Source organism: Numida meleagris, chromosome Z, assembly GCF_002078875.1.
Source record: "Numida meleagris isolate 19003 breed g44 Domestic line chromosome Z, NumMel1.0, whole genome shotgun sequence".
Classification (NCBI taxonomy): Eukaryota; Metazoa; Chordata; class Aves; order Galliformes; family Numididae; genus Numida; species Numida meleagris.
In genome coordinates this window covers 903,643-923,392 of record NC_034438.1, presented here as the reverse complement: position 1 = coordinate 923,392, position 19,750 = coordinate 903,643, and the positions used below count along the sequence as shown (strand labels likewise).

Below are 19,750 nucleotides of genomic sequence, written 5' to 3'. Positions count from 1 at the left end.
CTTGTAGGGCCAAGGTGGTCCCTACTGGCAATAGATACATTGGCATTCTGGGCCAGATTCTGACACCACTGACCACAGAAGATACACGTTAGTTTATTTAAATTTAATTGGGTGCCTCACAAGGTTACCTTTCTAGTGCAAGAGGCCTAAGTGAAGCTTGGGAAACAAACCTAATGGTTTTGACCATGGGAATTAAAAACAAACAAACAACACGCAGAAGAAAACCAGCAAGTACATTATCTTCATTTTCTTTGATCCCTGCTCCCTACGAATTCAACTGGAGATATCCTCAATACCAATAACCAGAGTACTGTTAACCAGAAAGCCTGCAGATAATTTCAAAATGCATTTATCAGGCTTATCTCCAGCATCTGCGCTGTAAAATATCAAACTAATGTACACCTGAGCAAAAACTACAGGCATCTAACATATTTACAAGGTCTCTGAAGGGCAACATTTCTAAGTCTTCTCTTGTATTTTGTTACACAGAAATCTTCAACAAGGTGTTGACTGTGTGCCAAAACAGAAACACTGGAATTCTTTGGGTACTTTGTGGCACTCCTGGGATGAAATGCAAAGGATGCAATGGAGCTGTCAACAGGGCTCACTCCTGCTCACAGTTGCTTTCCATCACTGGAGGGCACAAAGAACAGAGCCTGTAACACCACTGGTTCCACTTACAGCAATACATCTCTGCATATACAAGCAGTGGCTGACAGTCTGTATAGAGCAATGATTCTGCTTAACTTCTATCACGGATGCTGCTTCATTGACTACAATAGAAATACCAACACGAGGCTTTGCAGAACAATGAATTTAAACTCATTTCCTAAGTCCTTACTCTTTAAGGCATTTTAAATTATTATTTCTTATGCCTTGGGAATTCCGAATTTCACCAGGGACTTAGGAAGATTTAAAAGCAAAACTAAGACTCCTACATGACATGGGTACTTTTGAACATGAGATTTGCGTATTTTTAGCAGTGTTATCCCTAAGAGTCTTGCAGTTGGATGTGTACGTTTTGCAAGATTATAGACAAAACAAGACCTCCAGAGTTGTAACAAAAATGACTTGCTAACCTATGGATAAATAAATCTTCAAATAATTAAGAAAATCCTTCTCATGTTAAAACAGTTACTTAGTGGGCCTTCACCAAGCCTTCTGCCAATTCAGGCCACTCTCCTTTAATTCTCTTTTAAAAATGGTAAGAGTCAGAGCATACAGCAGCAGAATCAAAGCTACTCTTGTAGAAGAAATACTACAGTGCTACAAACAGCTTTCATGGAATTAAATTAGATTAAATTAATCCTACTAGTATTGGCAACTTTGCCAGTACAAAAAGCTCACATGCTCTCATTTAATCAACAAGACAGATCCTACCTGCAATGACTAAAGTACAACACCTGTACAAGTGGTTTTTTTTTTAATTCCCAACAGAATCCTGTTTAATACTGAGCTCAAAAGTAATTTCTTAATTGCCTTGTATGTTGACAATATTAATTCTAAGAACAAGAGTATTTTTGTACTGGGACCTGCAAACTCCTACTTTTTTCCTTTCATCTAAATGCTTTTTTTTGAGGCTGCATACAAACAGCTGTGAATTATTTTTTAAACACCAATTTTAGGGAGAAAGATTAACATGAAATATCTGGAGGTTGCACACTCTGGAGCCGACATGCTCTTTCCTATGGCTCGCTTTAATGTTTACTCTCTGATCACTGCAGTGTGTCTGAACACAGTCTACAACCAACCACAGTTCTCAAACGTCCTGACAAGAGAAAGATGGCAAAATGCAAAACCTTAAAACAGAGGAAGTAAACCAAAGAAGATCTACCATTCTCCAAATTCAGGCTGAACATCAGCACTGCTACCAGCCTAAAGAATTAGTAGATACCCTTGCAGAAAGCTTTGTCTGAGATGGATGATCTGCAGCCATTCTGCACCGTCACCCTGATTAGAACGTCTATGACACAGGGAGGCTGAAATCATGCTCAAACATTATGTAGATATCCACTAAAACACCAGTGTTTGTGCTCAGCTGAGCAGCAGCCACAACCAGAGCCACCAACTCCTGCCTTCTGACACTGCACAGAACTGCTCTGGGATGCCAACGTTGTCTTCAGCTCAGGCTCACAGGTGGCCAAAGCCCGTCTAACTTTGGCTTAATGTGTATTTGCTGCACTTACTCAGATTCAGTACTATTCCTAAAATGTATTCTTTGTCATATATGTACTAATAAGCAGCAATGTAATACTGGAGAAACTGGGGCGTTATATTATGTAAGAAAACTGCAGAGCAAAGCTTCCGACATAGTTGGTTTTCACAGTCCCTCCAAAACACTACAAAAAGAAACCTGGATGCTATGCTATTTCACGGCCATACAACACTTCACCCCTAAATGAGGGTACCCCAGATTCTGATTCTGCAACAAGCAGTCTGCAAGATTTATCTGCTGTATCAATAATTCAGACTGACACAAAATGCCAGTAATGCTATTTGTTAAGGCTACTGGTTGGCTAGTTTGGAAAGTATAGTAAAATTTTTAATTGAAACTGATTACGGTAGAAGAATCTATTGTGAAATTCTGAAATTCACTTTTGCTTACCATATTATTCTGGGCTTAAGGTGGCATTACATTTCAGTTCTCTCATTCCAATCCATACCAAAATAAAACAAGAGTTTCTGCAAACCATCACCTGCCTGCCTTTGACGTTGAAGTTTCAGAAAAAAAAAGGAGTTAGAGGAACCAGTTGGGCAGGTGGAAAATAAAGATAGACAAGAACTATGAGTATGAAGACAAATGAGCCATACAGCATCCACAAGAACAACACACAGCTGTACATAAGATGAGCATTAACATGAATTAGCCCAGGCTTGCTGCTTTGTTGCCCCAGTAAGCTGGTGAGGGCTCTGCTCAGCCTTGAAACCCATCACTGAGTGGTCTCATTCCTTTTAACAGGATTACTAACAGAAGTGAGGTATTACAGAAAGGTAACAACGTTACAGGGAACATTTTTTAACTGCTAAGGATGTTTTACTATTCTTTATTCAAAAATAAACATTCTACCTTTTCAAGAAGAGTTGAAGGAGAAGTAACAGCTCTTTCCTATTTAAACTCAGGTAACACACAAAACATTCCATTTCAAGAGTAGCTGGGCACTAGGAACTCATCCTTGAGCTGAGAAATACAAATACTTTTATCTTCCTCCCTCTCCAAGTGAAAATATTTTATCTAGCTTTCCTGTTTTCTTCCCCCAAAATAATCACTGTTTCACAACAAAAACTCAGTGCCAAGCACGAAGAAAAGAGAAATCAGAACATTTCTTTTTCAAGCTTTTAGAGGGGTAACATGTCACGAAGACATACTAGCTTTTATAATAAGCCTATACAAAGACTTTCTCCAGCAAACACTACTCTTGCAGAGCTGAGTATGCTAGCTGACGAGGGGATGAAAAGACAAGAAAGCAGGAGGCACTGCTGTCACTAAAGCAACCCTTCAGTTGAACAGCTTCCACGATGTATCCGTGCAGCCACAGCACACAGCATGCAGTAAAAACACAACTTAAAGAACGTAATGAAAACTGCTGATCGATGCATCAAAACGACTAGGAAAAATATTTAATTCGCTTTTTTTAAGAAGGTAGTTCAACAAACTCTTAAAACTATGTTTATTAACAGTGTTCTTTTAAAATGGAATGACATGAAAAGTGCTTTTTTTTTTTTTTTTTTTTTTTTCTGAAATCTGGAAATCCACACCCTACTAAGCAGGTATTGAGGCCATGTTCATACCTCAGTCCTCATAAGACAGTGAGTTTCCAACAAGAGATACAAACACTCCGGTGGGCAATGCTATCTCCTGTACCTCCACCAGCCTTCCTCTGTTCCTCTGCAGCAACAGGGCAAAAAACACTGGGAAGAGGCAGCAAGAAAGGCCAAAGGTGTTTCTTCTACAGAACTGTATCCCTGACTGTACCAAAATGGGCCCCACAGAAAGCAAGTACAGAACTTTTTATTGTTTAAACTCTGTTGCTCTTTTTTCCACTTTATTCTTGCCTCACCCTCCCAACCTATTTTCACTGGATTTGTTGGTCTCATCCATTTGGTCTGTTATGCTTATGCACTGCCTTCTTAATTCCTCATTTTCACAGTACCAAGCACTACAGGGGTTTCCCAAGGTCTACTGGATCTCATTACACAACAAATGATAACTAATGGACCTATTATGGGAAAAAAGATTAACATGCACCAGCAGAAGAGTTACCTTCCTAACTTAAGGACTTAAACCCCTATCCTGAACACTGCTGTGAGATTCCAAGAACATTCCTGGCTGGATTGGTCTGAGCAGGGATAGAGCCTTTCAGCTCCTTGCTGATGTGCAGCAACAAGCTGCTGCATCAAGGTTAACTGAAGCTTTGAAACAAACCAGAATCCCACTTAATTGGCACACCATCATTTAATTAATGATCTGAATTCTTACAGGATTATAAAATACACTGCACACTGATTAATACTTTTATTGAATGATGTGTTTCTTTCACATCAGGCCACAGATAAACCATTTTAAAATTCCTTGCTAATGAAAGTTCAACTCAATAGCAATTGTAAGAGGAAATGAAAGCCAACAGAAATGAACAAATGGTCACATAGCAAGAAATGCATGCTAGTGAATACCACTTTCTGGCTAAAAAAGACCTGAAGACAACAGTACACGTATCCTTTCAGCAGAATCAATGTGCCATTTAGTAGTTGTTTGTCCCTGTAGGTAACAGGAATGCCAAACTCACTTCTAGTGCTATATGAAAATAATAAAAACCAAAGACAAATCAAGAATGAATCACTTAAAAACCACTACTCAGATTAAATAGGTGTGCTGCTAATGAGGGTGCCAATTAAGTGGATTCCACAGGACAATCTCATTTCAAAGCACAGCAATAATCATTAAAAAAATCTTAAGAGACCATTACGAATTTTAGTATTGTAATACGCAGCTGCAACAGAGCCTATGCTAAATTTCAGTGAAAACATACACTGGATTAGACTTCAGGGCCTAAAAGACTCTAAGATAAACTCTTGTTTTAAAATGTTGACATTCACTATAAAAGTGCTTGCAAGTTTTTCGTTGTTTTAGTTTACGTTTTTAATCATGGAGGTTCAGATAATTGACACCTGAATGAAAGAAAAACATTTCCAAAGTCTGCTAGGCTTATAGGCGAAACATTGGAATTTAAACATATGATACTCTACTTGTCCACTTGTGTCTGCAGCCTGCTGGAAATGTGTAGCAAGAGATGTCTCATCTTGGAAAACTTCACTGCACTCCAAACACTTTAGACCATGCCTACAGAGTTTTGATGGATCTTCGTCCAGTGGCATGGCTGGAACGATGGGTGAACTTGCTGGGGCTGATATGACTGTTCCCGTTATGCCAGACTGTATCTTAGTTACAGTGTGTGTGCCAGCTCCCACTGGGCTTTGAAGCACAGGTGTAGCAGTATTGCTTGAAGGAGATGCTATCATCTGATCTGCTGGGACCGGTTTTAAAATCAGGTGCGAGCACTGCATTACAACTCCTTTTTCCTTGTGTCCACGAGCATGGGAAAGAAGACTACATTTGTTGTAGAAAACTAAATTCTTTGTACAATGATTGCAAGTCACTTCAATTCGCACGCTCCTCCTGTCATAATGCTGGGTCAGGCTCTTCTCAAGAGCAAAGGAGTCACCGCACTCCAAACACTTGTAACCTCGTGTTGGCAACGTTATTCCAGCATTGGCAGGGGGACTAAGGTTGGGGATGTAAACTGGGACAGGGTTGACACTACTCAGCACCTTATTGAACGCTTCCACTACAGAACTCTGTAGAGACGACACCACCTGGACTCGAGACACTTTTTTAGAAGGCTGTGAGGCTGCTGCAGAAATTATTGCCTGCTTTATTTGTTGCTGGGGTTTTGTTAGCACTTGTCGGAGTTCAGAGCTGGTTTGAGCACCTTGAGGCAGAAGATTAAGGTTGGCAAGATGGACTGTCTTTGGCACAAGTTTAGCACTGGCAAGGCTGGATGCTGGCACCACAACAGTCTGCTGCTGTATCGCATTGGCAGCTTTTATTATGGCGCTACTGGCACTCTGCACGGAAGCAGCAGATATTACAGTGGCTTTCACTGTAGTATTGTTAGCAAGCTTCAAATTAATAACTTGTGAACCTGCTGTTTTAACTGCAGAAACTGGGAGGAAGGCAGTAGCCACAGGTTTGATAGTGACCTGCTTCGGTGCGAGTTCTGCAGATGCAACTGCATTGGTAACGACTGCAGATTGGAGAGGAGCTCTAGGAGGAGAGGAAAGAACAGCAGCAGAAGTTGGTGAGGACAGGAGGGATGTCATGGAAGTTACCATAGAAGCAGTCTGCTCTGTTTTTTTACTCGAGTCCAAATCAACCTCTGGCAACACTCTGGTCACAGTTCTCTTGATCTCCCCCGAGGATGTCTTGATGGTTTTTATGCGAACTTTAGGAATTGCTGGTGTGGACCCTGCAGGAGAAGATGGAGACCCTTTGCTACTGTTTTCGCTCGATACACTTCTGGGACTATCAGGTGGTTTAACAGATGGCTTTTTAGCACCATCAATAAGACTCTGAGATTCAGGTGATTTTTCAAGAGCCCGGGGACTTTCACTCATATCTTTTGGTAAAGGAGAGGACTCTCCTGAATTAGACTGTAAATCCTTACTGGTATCTGTAGCTGCCTTTTTAGCGCTCAGTGCTGCGATCGCAGCAATGCACGAAGAAAGCTTTGCTGACGACTTTGCTTTGGACTGCGAAATGCTGGCAAGACTTGCTTCACTTTTGTCAGTACTCAGTTTTCCATCAAGTACTCTGTTTTCAAGAAGCTTCTCAGAACTGTCTTTTAGCAATTTGTCCTCTACTTTGCGAGCTTTGAAAGGCTCATAGACACTTAAATTCAGAGAGTTTGTCTCTGTCTCTCGTTTAGTAACTTTATTTTTATCTATGCTACTTGAAACTGAGATACCAGACTTAATCAAATTCTCTCCCCCAAGTGCCTTCAGTTTGTCATATTCCTGCTGAGATACAGAACCCGTCAAGATATTTGCTCTGAAATTTGCACGCATCTCTTCTTTGTCTGGAGGGTCATCTACCTCGATTTTTTCATCATCATCAAATTCTTCAGCACTTGAAATTGGGCTAAACTGGCTGAAAGCCGAATCCTTCAGTGTTGTTTCAGAAGCTGACCCATCATCTTTAAATGACTTCCCTTCATCTTTACTGTAACTATCAAGAGCTGAGGATGTTAGAAAGCCGTTATGCAAGCCATTGCCTGTGGAATGGTGGCCATCCTTGTCTACTCCTTCAGAAGAATCAATAGTACGTACGTTTTTCACAATGACACTCACACCAACATCAGATGATGTTGGCGTATGAGAATCTTCATCTGTGTGTGCATTTTGTTTTAGCTGGCTTTCATGGTCATCATGTCCAGATTCAATAGCTGCTTTTGGGTCAACCATGTCGGGTATGTCAAAGGCTGCAAGAAGATCGTCAAAATCTGGGGTCTTCATATCCCCCATGGTCATGTATTTGATTGTAGGCAAATCTGTAAAATAAACAGAAAGTCCTCATCTCAGTACTTTAAGCTCTAATAGCATACTCTTACACAAAGAAGGACACGTTCTCACATGCCATGCTAAAAGGTGTTATTTCACTTCTCAAGTCATATTTTCAGAAATTACGTATTACAAATAGTATCCCAGTGCAGGTGTACAATGTACAGGTGAATTACAATGCCAAGAGCTACAGTAATCCATCAAGTTCATAGACTGTACCCTAGTAATTTTATTCTAGGGACATACCTTCTCTTCAAGTGACTATATTCCTGACCACTCACCTACACTTCCTGCTACCCTGTCCCACCCATTCCATGACCACAGCAAGATACCGCTTTCAGAAAAATAACGAGGTATTTGTACATCCTCCTAAGTCTAGATTTTCCTTGGTATTTGCACTATCAACCTGATGAGCCTTCTCGAAGACAGCAAAACAAATGTGTTTCCACTACCAGTTTAGGAGTATTGCATTGTTTACCACTTGATCTGAAATATGGAATATTTGTTCCCCACTGTCCACAATGTGGTTTTTCAGCAGCTCCAACAAAGTATCTACTGTACCTACACTGCTCCTAACAGGTGTCTCACCTGCTTTAAAGACCTTGCATTCTACACCCTCCCATGCAATTTATTCCAGTCATTCACCATTTTCACCATTGTTTCCTACTGCATGACCTGAAGCTCTCTTGATGCAACCTGAATGAACCACATGCAGTTCTATTCACCTATCCTCTTCTATTCACCTATCCTCTTCACAAGAGCACATTATGCTAATACCATTATCTCCCTTCAGTCTTTTCTTTAAGCTGAACAACACCAGATCTTTATTTATTTTCCTCACAGATAATTTCCAGATCCCATTCTTTCCATTCACCGCTGGCCTGTAATATTGTTTTTCTTTTTTCTTCCTATTCCAAAATGCAATAGATAACTCAAAACTGAAACCTTATAAATGCTGTGTAAAAAGGAAAAATAATACTTTTGAGCATACTTTCAGATTATAAATCCCACTATGGTATTTGCCGTTTTCCACTCACTTCAAGAATATGCAAAGTGTGCAAAATGAATCACTTCTACAGATCTAAGAAATCAGTTACGGAAAGCACAAACAATTTCCCATTTTCTTTTGTAACTGTGCACAGGTATAATCTGTACTGTTATGTCAGGACTGTCTTTAATATGCTTTGATTGTTCAGTGCTTCTCATGCAAAATTCAGCATTCAATTTGAAAAGGTATTTAATAGAACTAGCGTAACTGCTAGAGAGCACCCAGTTAGGGAGCATCCTACCTGCCCTCCTGCCTTTGTATCAGCGCTGAAAGACACAAAAACATTCCTGCAAAACTGCTCAATATGCTGCCTCCAGTATCAATTAGCATAGGCCATCAGTGTGTGATTAAACCACAGCAGAGCCTCTGAGTTTCTCAAGCTAGCTCAGGTAAGTGAGAAGCTACTACACCATACCCCATAGCAAATGGTCTGCTGGAACCCACTTGCCAATGGAGATGCATCCTACAACTTCAGCAGGTCATCTCCTCCTCCTCCTGGTTTATCTTGAGATATTTTCTAGAGAGAAACTACCTGCAGGCTGCTGAATTCAGCTGTAACAACGCCAAGTACCACTAGTCAAAAGGCAGATGCTATAGTTAAGTGCATATTTTTATGCCTATCGTTATCAAGATGGACAGTGCTCTAGCTGTTCTGCAGACAGATGTGGTTTATTCGGAAGGCATAATTTCTCCACTTGAGAAAAATCTGTAAGATTTATCTGTGCATCAGCACTGGCCAACTGGAAGCCATTACGGACTCTGAGAAAGGCAACCAAGGAAAATTTGTCACGGAAAAGACAATACTGGAATGCACGCTGACACTTCATTTGCTACTTTAAATAAATACAGCATAGTTTACATGGTCTGTTTAATGGTTATGCTGCTTTGTCTAACTTATTAAGTCCTTTTAATTACAGAAAGTTCTGTAGAGATTAGCTCATTTGATTTTTAGAAAATATGACTATATTATTGCAATTAACGAATTCACCTTCCTTAATTAGCTCAGAATTCCTTTACTTACTGGAAAATACATAGAAGAGCATCACGGTAAATGCTAAGTGTTAAGACTTTACTACTTTTGTAAATCATATGGTTACAAACTGTATTAATCAGACATAAGATCATTTCATAACACTGGCAATCCTGGTATTATTATTTAATTTTAAAATTTAACAGCCCATCTATTTGAAAGCAAGTTTCTGGCCCTCATCCATTTAAAAGTGGTAACTGGGATAAAATGAACGCAGAGATCTGAGGAAAGCAGTCATTGCAGCTCAGCTCTCTTCCAGCAACACCAGAAGCTAACTCACAGCATTCAGTACACAACGCATCAGCAGCCACCTTCTTATATCAAAGATGATTTTGATTATCACATTTATCCACAGTGCTGGAGACTGATTTCAGCCTAACCTCTGCCCAGAGGATTTCAAGCTCCTGTGAGAGGGCCACAACGAGAAAGGCAGCTGCCTGATAACTATAACATGTCACCAGTGCAATGAGAGACAGTCAGTATGGCTGTGTTGTAGACATGGGTGGTTTTTTAATTCATTTCTGGACCTGTATTAACAAGGAAAGCAAAATACTGCAGGAATTTCGAAGAATATACGAAATGAGAGCTTCGTGAGCACAATAAACCTCCTGTAAACAAGAATCACGACCTCACAAAATACAGAGCTGGCCAAGACGATCAGTTATTTCATGTGAGCAAGAGTATGAACAGAAAGAAAAAAGAAACTGAAACCCTTTCCAGAATGCCTTCACTGTTTAATAAAGTACGAGAGCAGAAAAAATTCCTCCCTGCACTGATGTTCCCACAGCATGAGTCGGTGTGAAGGTACAGTCCTGAACGCTTTGTTCCTGGGATGTAACACTACCTGGTTTAAGAACAGCTCAGGTGTCTGTGCAGCGCTGTGCCACCAGCCCTACCCTGGGGAAACACAGCAGTATGTTCCAGGTCAATGTTAAACTGAATTACCCATTAGGAGAAACCTGTGAAGGACAAAACTGCCAGACAGAAGGTTGGCCCGCAGTCCAGCAAAGCAGACAAGAATGGAAGACCATCTAGAACTACCAGGCTGACTTTTATCCCTTGTTTCCAAGTGGATGCCTAACTTGTGCATAAATGAAGCACAAATTAAGAAAACATACTGCAGGCACCGTCAGGAACATGATCTGAAATACGGAAGTCTAAAGCGTTTTTACCTGCACCAGATATGTTTTATTTGCCATCAGAACTGTGGTAACGTAACACGCACAGAGGAACAATGCTGAGCTAAAGCTGATACCTAGACTGATTAAAAAAAGACAGTGGTATTCATGTAATGGTTCACTCTGACTGAATCACAACTTTAATGCTCTGGTTACAAGTTCTTGAGCAGACTGCTGGGTTGCAAGGTGTTAACATCTTTTTGTTGTTTACAAACAACAAGAATCACACAGACACATAACAACATTACAAAGAAAGTTCTTAAAAGAATTAAATGGAAAAGGTTCTTGAGTCCAAAGCCAAAACCACAGAAACAAAGCCTTAACTGATGGTTTTTCAAGGTTCGACATACTGCAGTGCTCTCTCACTGTGCGTTCAACCAAGGATGGCTGTCTGCAGTTATTCAACACACTCCAAAAGAACTATAAAATATCCCTCATCTAAAACTTCCTCCAATTACATATGCTGCAGTCACTAACATTCAGCAACAGCAGTGAATTAAGTGAAGGCAACTTTACTTATCCACAGATCTTTAGCAGAACTACGTGACAAAGAGGAGACACACTTGTTCTTTGCTAAGAAACTTCCTTAAGGCTAATTCCAAAACGGAGAAGTATCCCAGAAGAATGCAGAGGTCTTCAGCTTTAAGCTAAGATCTTAAATGTATCCAGAGAGCACAGTGCATGAAGCTGCAGCCATCTCTCAGGTGCACACAGACCAACTCTCGCACTCTCCCAGAGCACGAGAACAGAGTGGTTTCTGCTACACGAGGCACCTGAACCACTGCTGCCCTTACAGAGAATCTCTCCCATTCTGCAAACCTCTAGAGCAATCCAAATCAAACAAAGGGAGGAAAGACCTGGTGAGTCTTGCTAAACGAGTAGACAAAGTTGTAACCATCACATTTTATTTACCTCTTACTTGCTATTCTAGACTATCCATGTAACACTCAAGTGTACAAGCTAGTTTCCATCACACTGCCAGGATTCTGAAGCCACATTCTTCCTTTTTTTTTTTCACCTAACACCTTTCCATAACCCTTTCTCTTAAAGATAGAACTGCCTTTTACCCACAACTGAAACCAACCAGGGCCTTGGCTGCCACACAAGCTGTTGCCCTGTTCCTGCTCGGTGCCAACACGAAGCCTGCAAGGACTGCAAACTGAACACAAGGCAAGTTCCTGACTCCCTATGGAACTGTGATTTTCCAGGAACTGGAGTTTCTTTGAGAAGTGCTTTCTTTGAGAAGTGCTGAGAGTGAAACCCAATGTTTCCAAGAGATATACAAGCCAGTAAAAAAAAATTTTTAAAAATCCCATCAGAAGGCCGCCATCAAAATTATCAGTTTTACTGGTAATGGCTTTCAAGTGCACTTAGCAAATGCAGCTCTCCAGAATGAAACAGAGGAACAGATCAAAATGTGTACAACCAAGGATACATTCATCAGACCTGACCAACAAAACATACTGAAATAAACAACCTGCAGGACCCCCATCTCCTCAAACATCTCTGTCTAAAATACTCATTTTTTTCATTTTTGATTTCTAAGTAACAGAGGAACAAAATTCACTTCAAAACGCTGGACTGGCAACTTGAAGCATATACTATGAAATACACTGGACAGATTACAACTTAAATTAAGCATCCTTAATTTTGGGGGTCCATATAAAGAGTCAGATCTTAGATGATGGCTCTGCCCAAAGTACCATCTCATATTTGGACGATGGTGGTCTCACTTCGTAACACTCCTTTTACTTCCTGCCTCTCCACTTCACTGTTCAGGTTTACCAGGAGAATGTCATGGAAAAGCCTGTCACTTCTGTCAGAAGGTAAGAATTACTTTATTATTTTTTTAAAAAAAGCTATTTAAAAATTCAAGCATTACTTTCCAGATTATTCAGTGACTGAAGTGAAAACGGCCAACATGAACTGCAGAACCAGAGAGGTGCAGTGCAGCAAGGAACAGTGCTTCTGAGTTCTATTTTTCTGATGGTGGATGACTGGACTTCTGGTAAGAACACCAGTGAGTCCAAAGACCTAAAGCTCACAGGCCCTGGGACAGGTAAGAGTATCCTTTCTTCATGGTTTCCATCCATCTCTCTGGGGGTAAAGCCCATGCCTTTGCATGCATCAGCATGATACTGAAAAGCAGGGTCTGAATTAAATTCTGGAGGAGAAACTAGGATGATTTTTTTTCTCCGTCCAAAGCATGTTGTTGTGACGGCATAAATTTTTCTTTCTTTGGAGATGCATCTCCTGAATAAGGACTTCCACAAGCAGCACGAAGAACACAGCCCAGGTGTCAGCCAAAGGAAGGCACCGCTTCACTCTGCCTTTTCCCCGTTAGCCTTTTCACTCCAGTTCATCTGATAACACATTCCTGTGAAGCATTCACTTGGGCAATTACGTCAAAACAAGAACCCGTCTGTGAGAACTCTCTACTGTCAGCAAGACAGTAAGCAAGCAGGAGAGGAATGTGTTGAGAAATAGTTACATTCCTGTAAGCCTTTTGGGCCTTCATATCCTGGCTGGTAAGGTGGAAAACCGAAGGACGCACTCGAAGGTTTTAAAGGGCAGATTCCAGAAAGATAGGAGAACATGGGCAAAGGAAAGTGCTCCTGGGAGCTTCTACTCTACTGCTACAGATTGAAGAGACCATTTTGAAGTATAGTGATGCTCTGCATAGATGTGAGGAAGGCTCAAATATGTGATGGCACTAACAGCAACCACAGAAACATCAGAGCTGAGAAGCAAACAGCTGCTTCTGAAGGATTGCAGGCAGTTTTCCTTTACTGCAAGGAATTTTTGTCAGGCCCTGCATCTGAGCTGATTCCAGGTTCCAGATTCCAGCCATGTCAGGCACAGCAAACCAGCCTACCTTTCCCCTCTGCCAAGGGGGAAAAACACGCACAGAAGAAAACATCTGTTCTCACTTTCTAAATATGATGCATCCTGTAGCTTGGGCTTTAGGACAGCTGCAGATGGGGCACATCATTCTCCACAAGGAAGGCCAAGCCGCCTACAAATTGCTGCTGAAATTAAAAGGTACTTTTTGGTGTAAACAGTCAGATGAGCTGAACCAGCATGAAAACACATATTTTTTATTTCTCTACTGTTATGCCAAGAAATTTCATCATGTAGAGAAGACTTAAGTGAATCAATAAGAATTACAGCAATATCTCCTAAGCCAAGGCACATGTCAGCCTGACACACAGCCTGTAAGCAGCTCATTAGTTACACAACATATAAGAGCAATGATGATGGACTAACATTTTCTATTATTTACTCAGAAAGCTAAGTACCTAAGGAGAGACAAAAGCAGTATGCTAGCTCAACCACCAAAACTTCGTCAGGAAATGAGAACCACATCTCAAATCATGACTCAGTGTGGTTTGAAATACTCAGCAGGCAAGTAGAATATGCAAGAGGCCACTTTAACCACAATCAGCAGTGCTGATCATACTCACATACAATACAGGCCTTCTGGCTTATCGAGGTTCCCACGACTTGTTACTGTCACAAAAATCAGACAGATTCTTGCTTCCAGAAATTAATTTTCTTTACAGGCAGCTGTTCTGCCAGTCCTTAGTCTTCTAAGCATCTTTCTGAAGTATTGGTACGTTTTACAGTCAGAATTTATACCAAGCACTCTGCTATTTCAACATCATACCCAGGAGCCCCCTCACAAAAAAAAAAAAAAAATCAGATTTGTCACCACATATGAACTTTAACAAGTAAGAGAAATTTGAATTTGTATTTCTGGATTTCTGGAGAATGTTCCACCAATTTTATCCCTCTCTCCTCTTCAGAAAAGCTTAGGAAGGGAAGTATTACCTGAATATTTCAAACGCTAAAATTTCTAAGTTTTTCCCATTCAATGCAGCAATGTCACTAGCAATAGTTTCAGAAGAATTTCAAGATCTATCCTTTACTAGCTTAGAAGTTTTCAACAGCCATTTCACTGAATCATAAAATAACTAAGGCTGAACTGCAACTTCTCTGCTCAAAGCAAGATCAACTACAGCAGGGTGCCTGGGACATCATCCAGTTGGGTTTCGAGCATCTCTGAAGATTGAGACTCCAAAGCCTCTCAGGGCAACAGTCTCAAGTGTCCAACCACCCTCAACACAAAGAAGTTTAAAACCAGTAACTAGCATTCAGACCTACCTACGTTCACTCGCCTTAACACCCAGCTGCAACAACATCTAAATGCATGCTCAGAGTGCTCCATCAAATGGAAGCTTATTGAGACATTGCCCACAAACTCTGGATCCAGAGCACAATCCCTGCTCCCACCACCACTGGGTAGAACATTTTGGAACTGTGATTTAGAAGGCTGGCACTGTGTACTTCAGAGTAAACTGCTCTCCTCTTGTAAAATACAACCCTCCAAGCAAGTGTGTCCACTGGTCAAAGACACAACTTTGCTACAGTAGAAATACTAAATGAGGTTTTCTGGTTTTCAGCAGAAGTTATTTCTACCAACTTAGACAAATTTAGATTTTACCATACATGACAAAAACATGCAGACAAAAGCAGATGGCACAACTGGGTATATACAATGGTTTTCTTCAGTTTTCTATGACTAAAGCTAGCTTCATGCAGTCAGGTCCTAAACAAAACAGCTGTAAAAAATGTCCACATTCCCCTCCCTTTTTGTCCCCAAATCCAAGAACAACTGCAGCTACGTTGTTTCAAGCAGAACCCAGCGCCTGCTACAGAAGCCTTGCTTAGCATCAACAGAGCTAGTTCAGGCTTCAAATTCACAAACCTCAGGCATAACCTGTAAACGTAAACTGTGTCAAAGGAGAAACTCACATTCAATTTTTTAGAGAAGGAAATTCTGAAATTTGAAGAGTAGAAAGAAAATGCGGCAGTACCAGTTCACATTGGACTGGATGTCTTTTCATGCAAGCAAAACAATAAAGATGCTTTAAACAAACTTGGATGTCTTGAGGAGGAAAAAACTTAGAACATCAACCTTTCTCCATCACTAATTCAAAATACCAAGTCAAAATTTTGGGCCTTGTAGCTTCCTGAGTTTCTCTTAAAAGGAAGATGATTTCATGAAAAGCAGCTAAGCCCCCACACCATTCTTTTGCACGCTGTTTTTAAATGGTTTGATTTTGTACTGAGCCAGTACAGCAACGTCAGTAATTTGCGTGTACAACAATAACGTGAACATTAAGATGTCCAATTCAGAACCACTGAATTATCAAAGCTGGAAAATCCTTCAAGACCATCAAGCCCAGATATCAACCTGACCTACCGAGTCCCGCAGCTAAATCACGCCATTCAAACCAACTCTGAACCACATGCTAAATGACACTTGTTTCCTGCCTATTTCTCTTAATTTTTTTAAGTGGGTGGCAATTCTTGCTGGATAACAGCGTGATGCTGCTCCAGACAGCCTCAGTGAGAGCTCCAGGTCAGGCAGGGCCTGCGGAGGCAACGCTAGCAACGGACAGGCCTGTGAAAGGCAATGCATTTTAAACATACAAACCCAGCAATCTGCGCTTGTATTTTATCACACGTTCTTATTTTGAAGAAAAATAGTTGATTAATAGAAAAGAGACTCGGGACTTGATAAATCACTGCCCCCGTTTTCAGGATCCAACACCCAAGGCAAGCCAAAATGGAAGATATCCTCATGCTTGCGGAGACAGAGGACCAACCCCCACATGTTCAGCAGCATTTTCTGCAGGGAAGCTGGCCTACGTGCAAAAGTACGCAGTGAAGAGTATTTAACATATCTTCCAATTCTAAAAAAAAAACCAACAAAAAATACCAACTCACCAAGAATACTGCAGACTCCAGCATCTATTCAGGTTTCTTGTCTTACAGCCCACAAAAAAGCCCTGCAAATTCAAAACTTCCTTTGCTAAAAATAAAAACTCATAGTACAGATCTTGTTCAAAAACCCAAATAAAACAGATGCATTGATTTTTGTGGCCGTTCTAGTACTTTAAACTTTAAAGCACCTTACTCTTCTGGTTGAGAGAAAAAAAAATCCAAGAGGTGCTATCACGTTACACGCATAAGAGATGAGAGAGAGCATGCATTAACAGCAGCAATAGATATAATTCCTATCAAGCAAAAAGAACTCATAAAGCTTAATTTTGCTACAGATGTCTAATCAAATACAGAACCTCTGCATCCAAATTACTGAAAAGATGGAAACGGACCAGTGTAGTGAGGTTATGCATTTTGCTCCACCACACAAGCTACCTACTGCCCTATTGATTCTGAGAAACAATACACTGCAGCTGCATTAAAACCCAAAGAAACACGATTTCAAGCAAAACACTGGCATGCTATTTTCACTTCCCTACAATTAATATCTAAGTACCTTATGTAATCTGCTGCAGTCGGAAATAAAAAGGTCCCCTTGTATTTGTCACACTCTGATGCGATGCAGGCGCTCTGCCTATCATCAGCCACCATAAAACTTACCCGAATCCCACAATCTTTCAGGGCTTTCAAGACTGTCTACTTTATTCTGCTGAGCACAGAGGGAAGGACCCTCATTTCACACCAGAACAGAACGTTTTCACCATTCTGCCTCCATATTTAACTTGATTGCAGATTACCAAACCAGCTAACGCAACCAAAGCTGGTCAGATTTTTTTGTTTTTTTTTTTTTAAATCATACCGCATAAGATTCTAGAGTTTCTGATTTCCTGTTAAAGGAAGTAACAGTTCTGGCAAAAGAATCCCCAAGGCAAAATGCTCAGTGTTCCAATGTGCAAGCTCTAACAGCCTTTGTTCTTCCCTTTGCCACATTCATTACTGCTTTCTTGCCTCTCCCCCTCTCCCTCGGAATCCTCCAGCTTTCTCTACAAGATGCAAATGCCAGCTCACATCTAAGAACACATTTATTTTTCAGACGAGAAAAAAAGAATCCTATCCATTACGCGCTGCTTTGAGTTAAAAGTGGCCATCGCTCAGGAGCTGAAGCACTGCTCATCTGGTTTCCTATTCTTATTTCATTACTGCACAAAATTATAATTCATGCAACTAATAATCCACTGGAGCTCCATCAGACCTCCAAAACGCATCTCTCCTCTTGGCTGCTGCACAATTCTCCCTGGGTTACAGCAGTCTAAGCAACACCATCTTTACTTTGCATGTTTTCCTAGGCAGGATATATTAAGCATGGGTTTAACACTGAAGACCTGAATTCAGAAACGAACATCGGGCTACTCACATACGGCCACACAAGCAATCCTTGCACAATCAGACAGCAAATTCTGGACATGCACTGCTGTAATGCAGCTCGAGCAGTTCGCTTGCCATGTGGTCCGCAATTTACCACTGCCACTCAGAGGCCTATCCTTTATCACCAGATTGTGAAAAAGCGTACATCTGGATGTAAGATATTGAAACGAAAACGCCGAATTTAGCGCAGGTATCAGTACGTCTTTACAAACAATAGCTTTAATCCTATTAAAGCTGGAGGTTAATAGTATTTCTGCGCCAACACTTGCACCGTTGCCTCTTTCACTAACGTGCCAAGTGTGGCATCAGGAACCGGGTTTACCTTTCACACACACGCACTATTGTCACAGCCACACTCACACACCCGTCTCACCTTTGTGAACCTTGACCTCTGAAAGATCTTTTTGCCAACGCTCAGTTACTGCCACAGATGGATTACCTCTGCAAATATGAAAGGGTTAAAGGCAGCCACAATCAATAGGCCTACAAGGAGAAAAAAAAAGGAAAAACGAGTATGCCTTACAGCATCTTTGCAATGCTTCACGCACAATTCCACAACAACATTGCTTCCTTTTGGCCTTTCAGAAAGGCGCAGACCCCCCCCCCCCAATACCATCTCCTAAAGAAGAAAACCACAAGACAGTGCCCTGTAAATAACACAGCATGCAAAGCAGCATTCTTCAGTCGCAAGCACAGCTACAATTACAAATCATTCAATCCGTTTTATTTAGTTTAGTTTTAAAATAGACTGCACAACCAGTGTCCCACCCTTGCAAAGCAAAAATATTTTAATAAGGGTCATAAATCTCAGCTCTTGCCCATTCCTTAAGCATAAAAAGGCACAAAAAGCCCAAGTCATCTCAGTTACTGCAAATATGTACATTTATATACAGAACCCTTTAGGACTACATAGCCACATACCAGTGCTGTGTGTCTAAGTGTGCATTCACATACTGTTTAGGGATGGTATCTTTCTGCAAGCTCCTCTGCTTTTGGCTGCCATGGAGGGAGGAAGCTATCCCACTGTAGCAGCTCAGTGACTGCATTGTGTTCAGGAGCTGATCTGCCTCAAACCAGTTCCAGCCGGTTCTGGTCACCCTACATAAAAGCTATGGCAACCCTCGCGGAGCTGCCAACGCGTCCCTGGGAAGCGCGGGGCTCTGCTCGCCTCTGCGGGGCCGACTGCGCCCCGACCCCGTCCCGCCGCCCCTCGCTCCGTGCCCCCCGCTCCCCTCCTCTCCTCCCCCACTTACCTCCCACAACCTGGCTGAAAGCCGTGTGCGTGCCTGGCTGCAGCTAACAAAGAGACCGCAATAAAAATCCTCGCAGGATCTCTCTTGCAGCACCAGGCAGGCTCGGCCACAGCAGGCGCAGACGGCTGCACCCAGGGCCGCCGCCCGGCCTGCGGGGAGCAGCGTCACCTCTGCCCTCGTGCCCACGGCCGTGGGGCGGCCGCGCGGGGTCAGCTCCTGCCCGCCCTCCCCTCTGCTCCCACATCTGGGGCCGCTCGGTGGCATTTTCCCTTCTCCGCACGGCATCAGCTGCAGAGATTACCCACGCACGCACCTCCCTCCCCTCAAGAAATCCATTTCCGCAGCAGCGAGATGCCTGCAGAGCAGCTCCTTGGCCCCCTCCTAACAGCTCTGAGCTGGCTGCCGAGATGGG

The 19,750-nt window shown here is 41.7% G+C and overlaps 1 protein-coding gene across 6 annotated transcripts in view; it reads right to left on the bottom strand.

The window, feature by feature from the left end:
• ZNF532 (zinc finger protein 532) overlaps positions 1-19,750 on the bottom strand; it is a 41,649-nt gene extending 21,899 nt beyond the window's left edge. For 2 of the 6 annotated variants that reach the window (XM_021379944.1, XM_021379949.1), the window contains exons 1-2: positions 18,459-19,332; positions 5,245-7,604 (exon numbers count right to left, since the gene is read on the bottom strand). In XM_021379944.1, coding sequence (XP_021235619.1) covers positions 5,245-7,584 — 2,340 coding nt within the window. In that variant the 5' untranslated portion in view covers positions 7,585-7,604; positions 18,459-19,332. The other 4 variants (XM_021379947.1, XM_021379946.1, XM_021379945.1 and 1 more) reach the window with 4 other exon arrangements.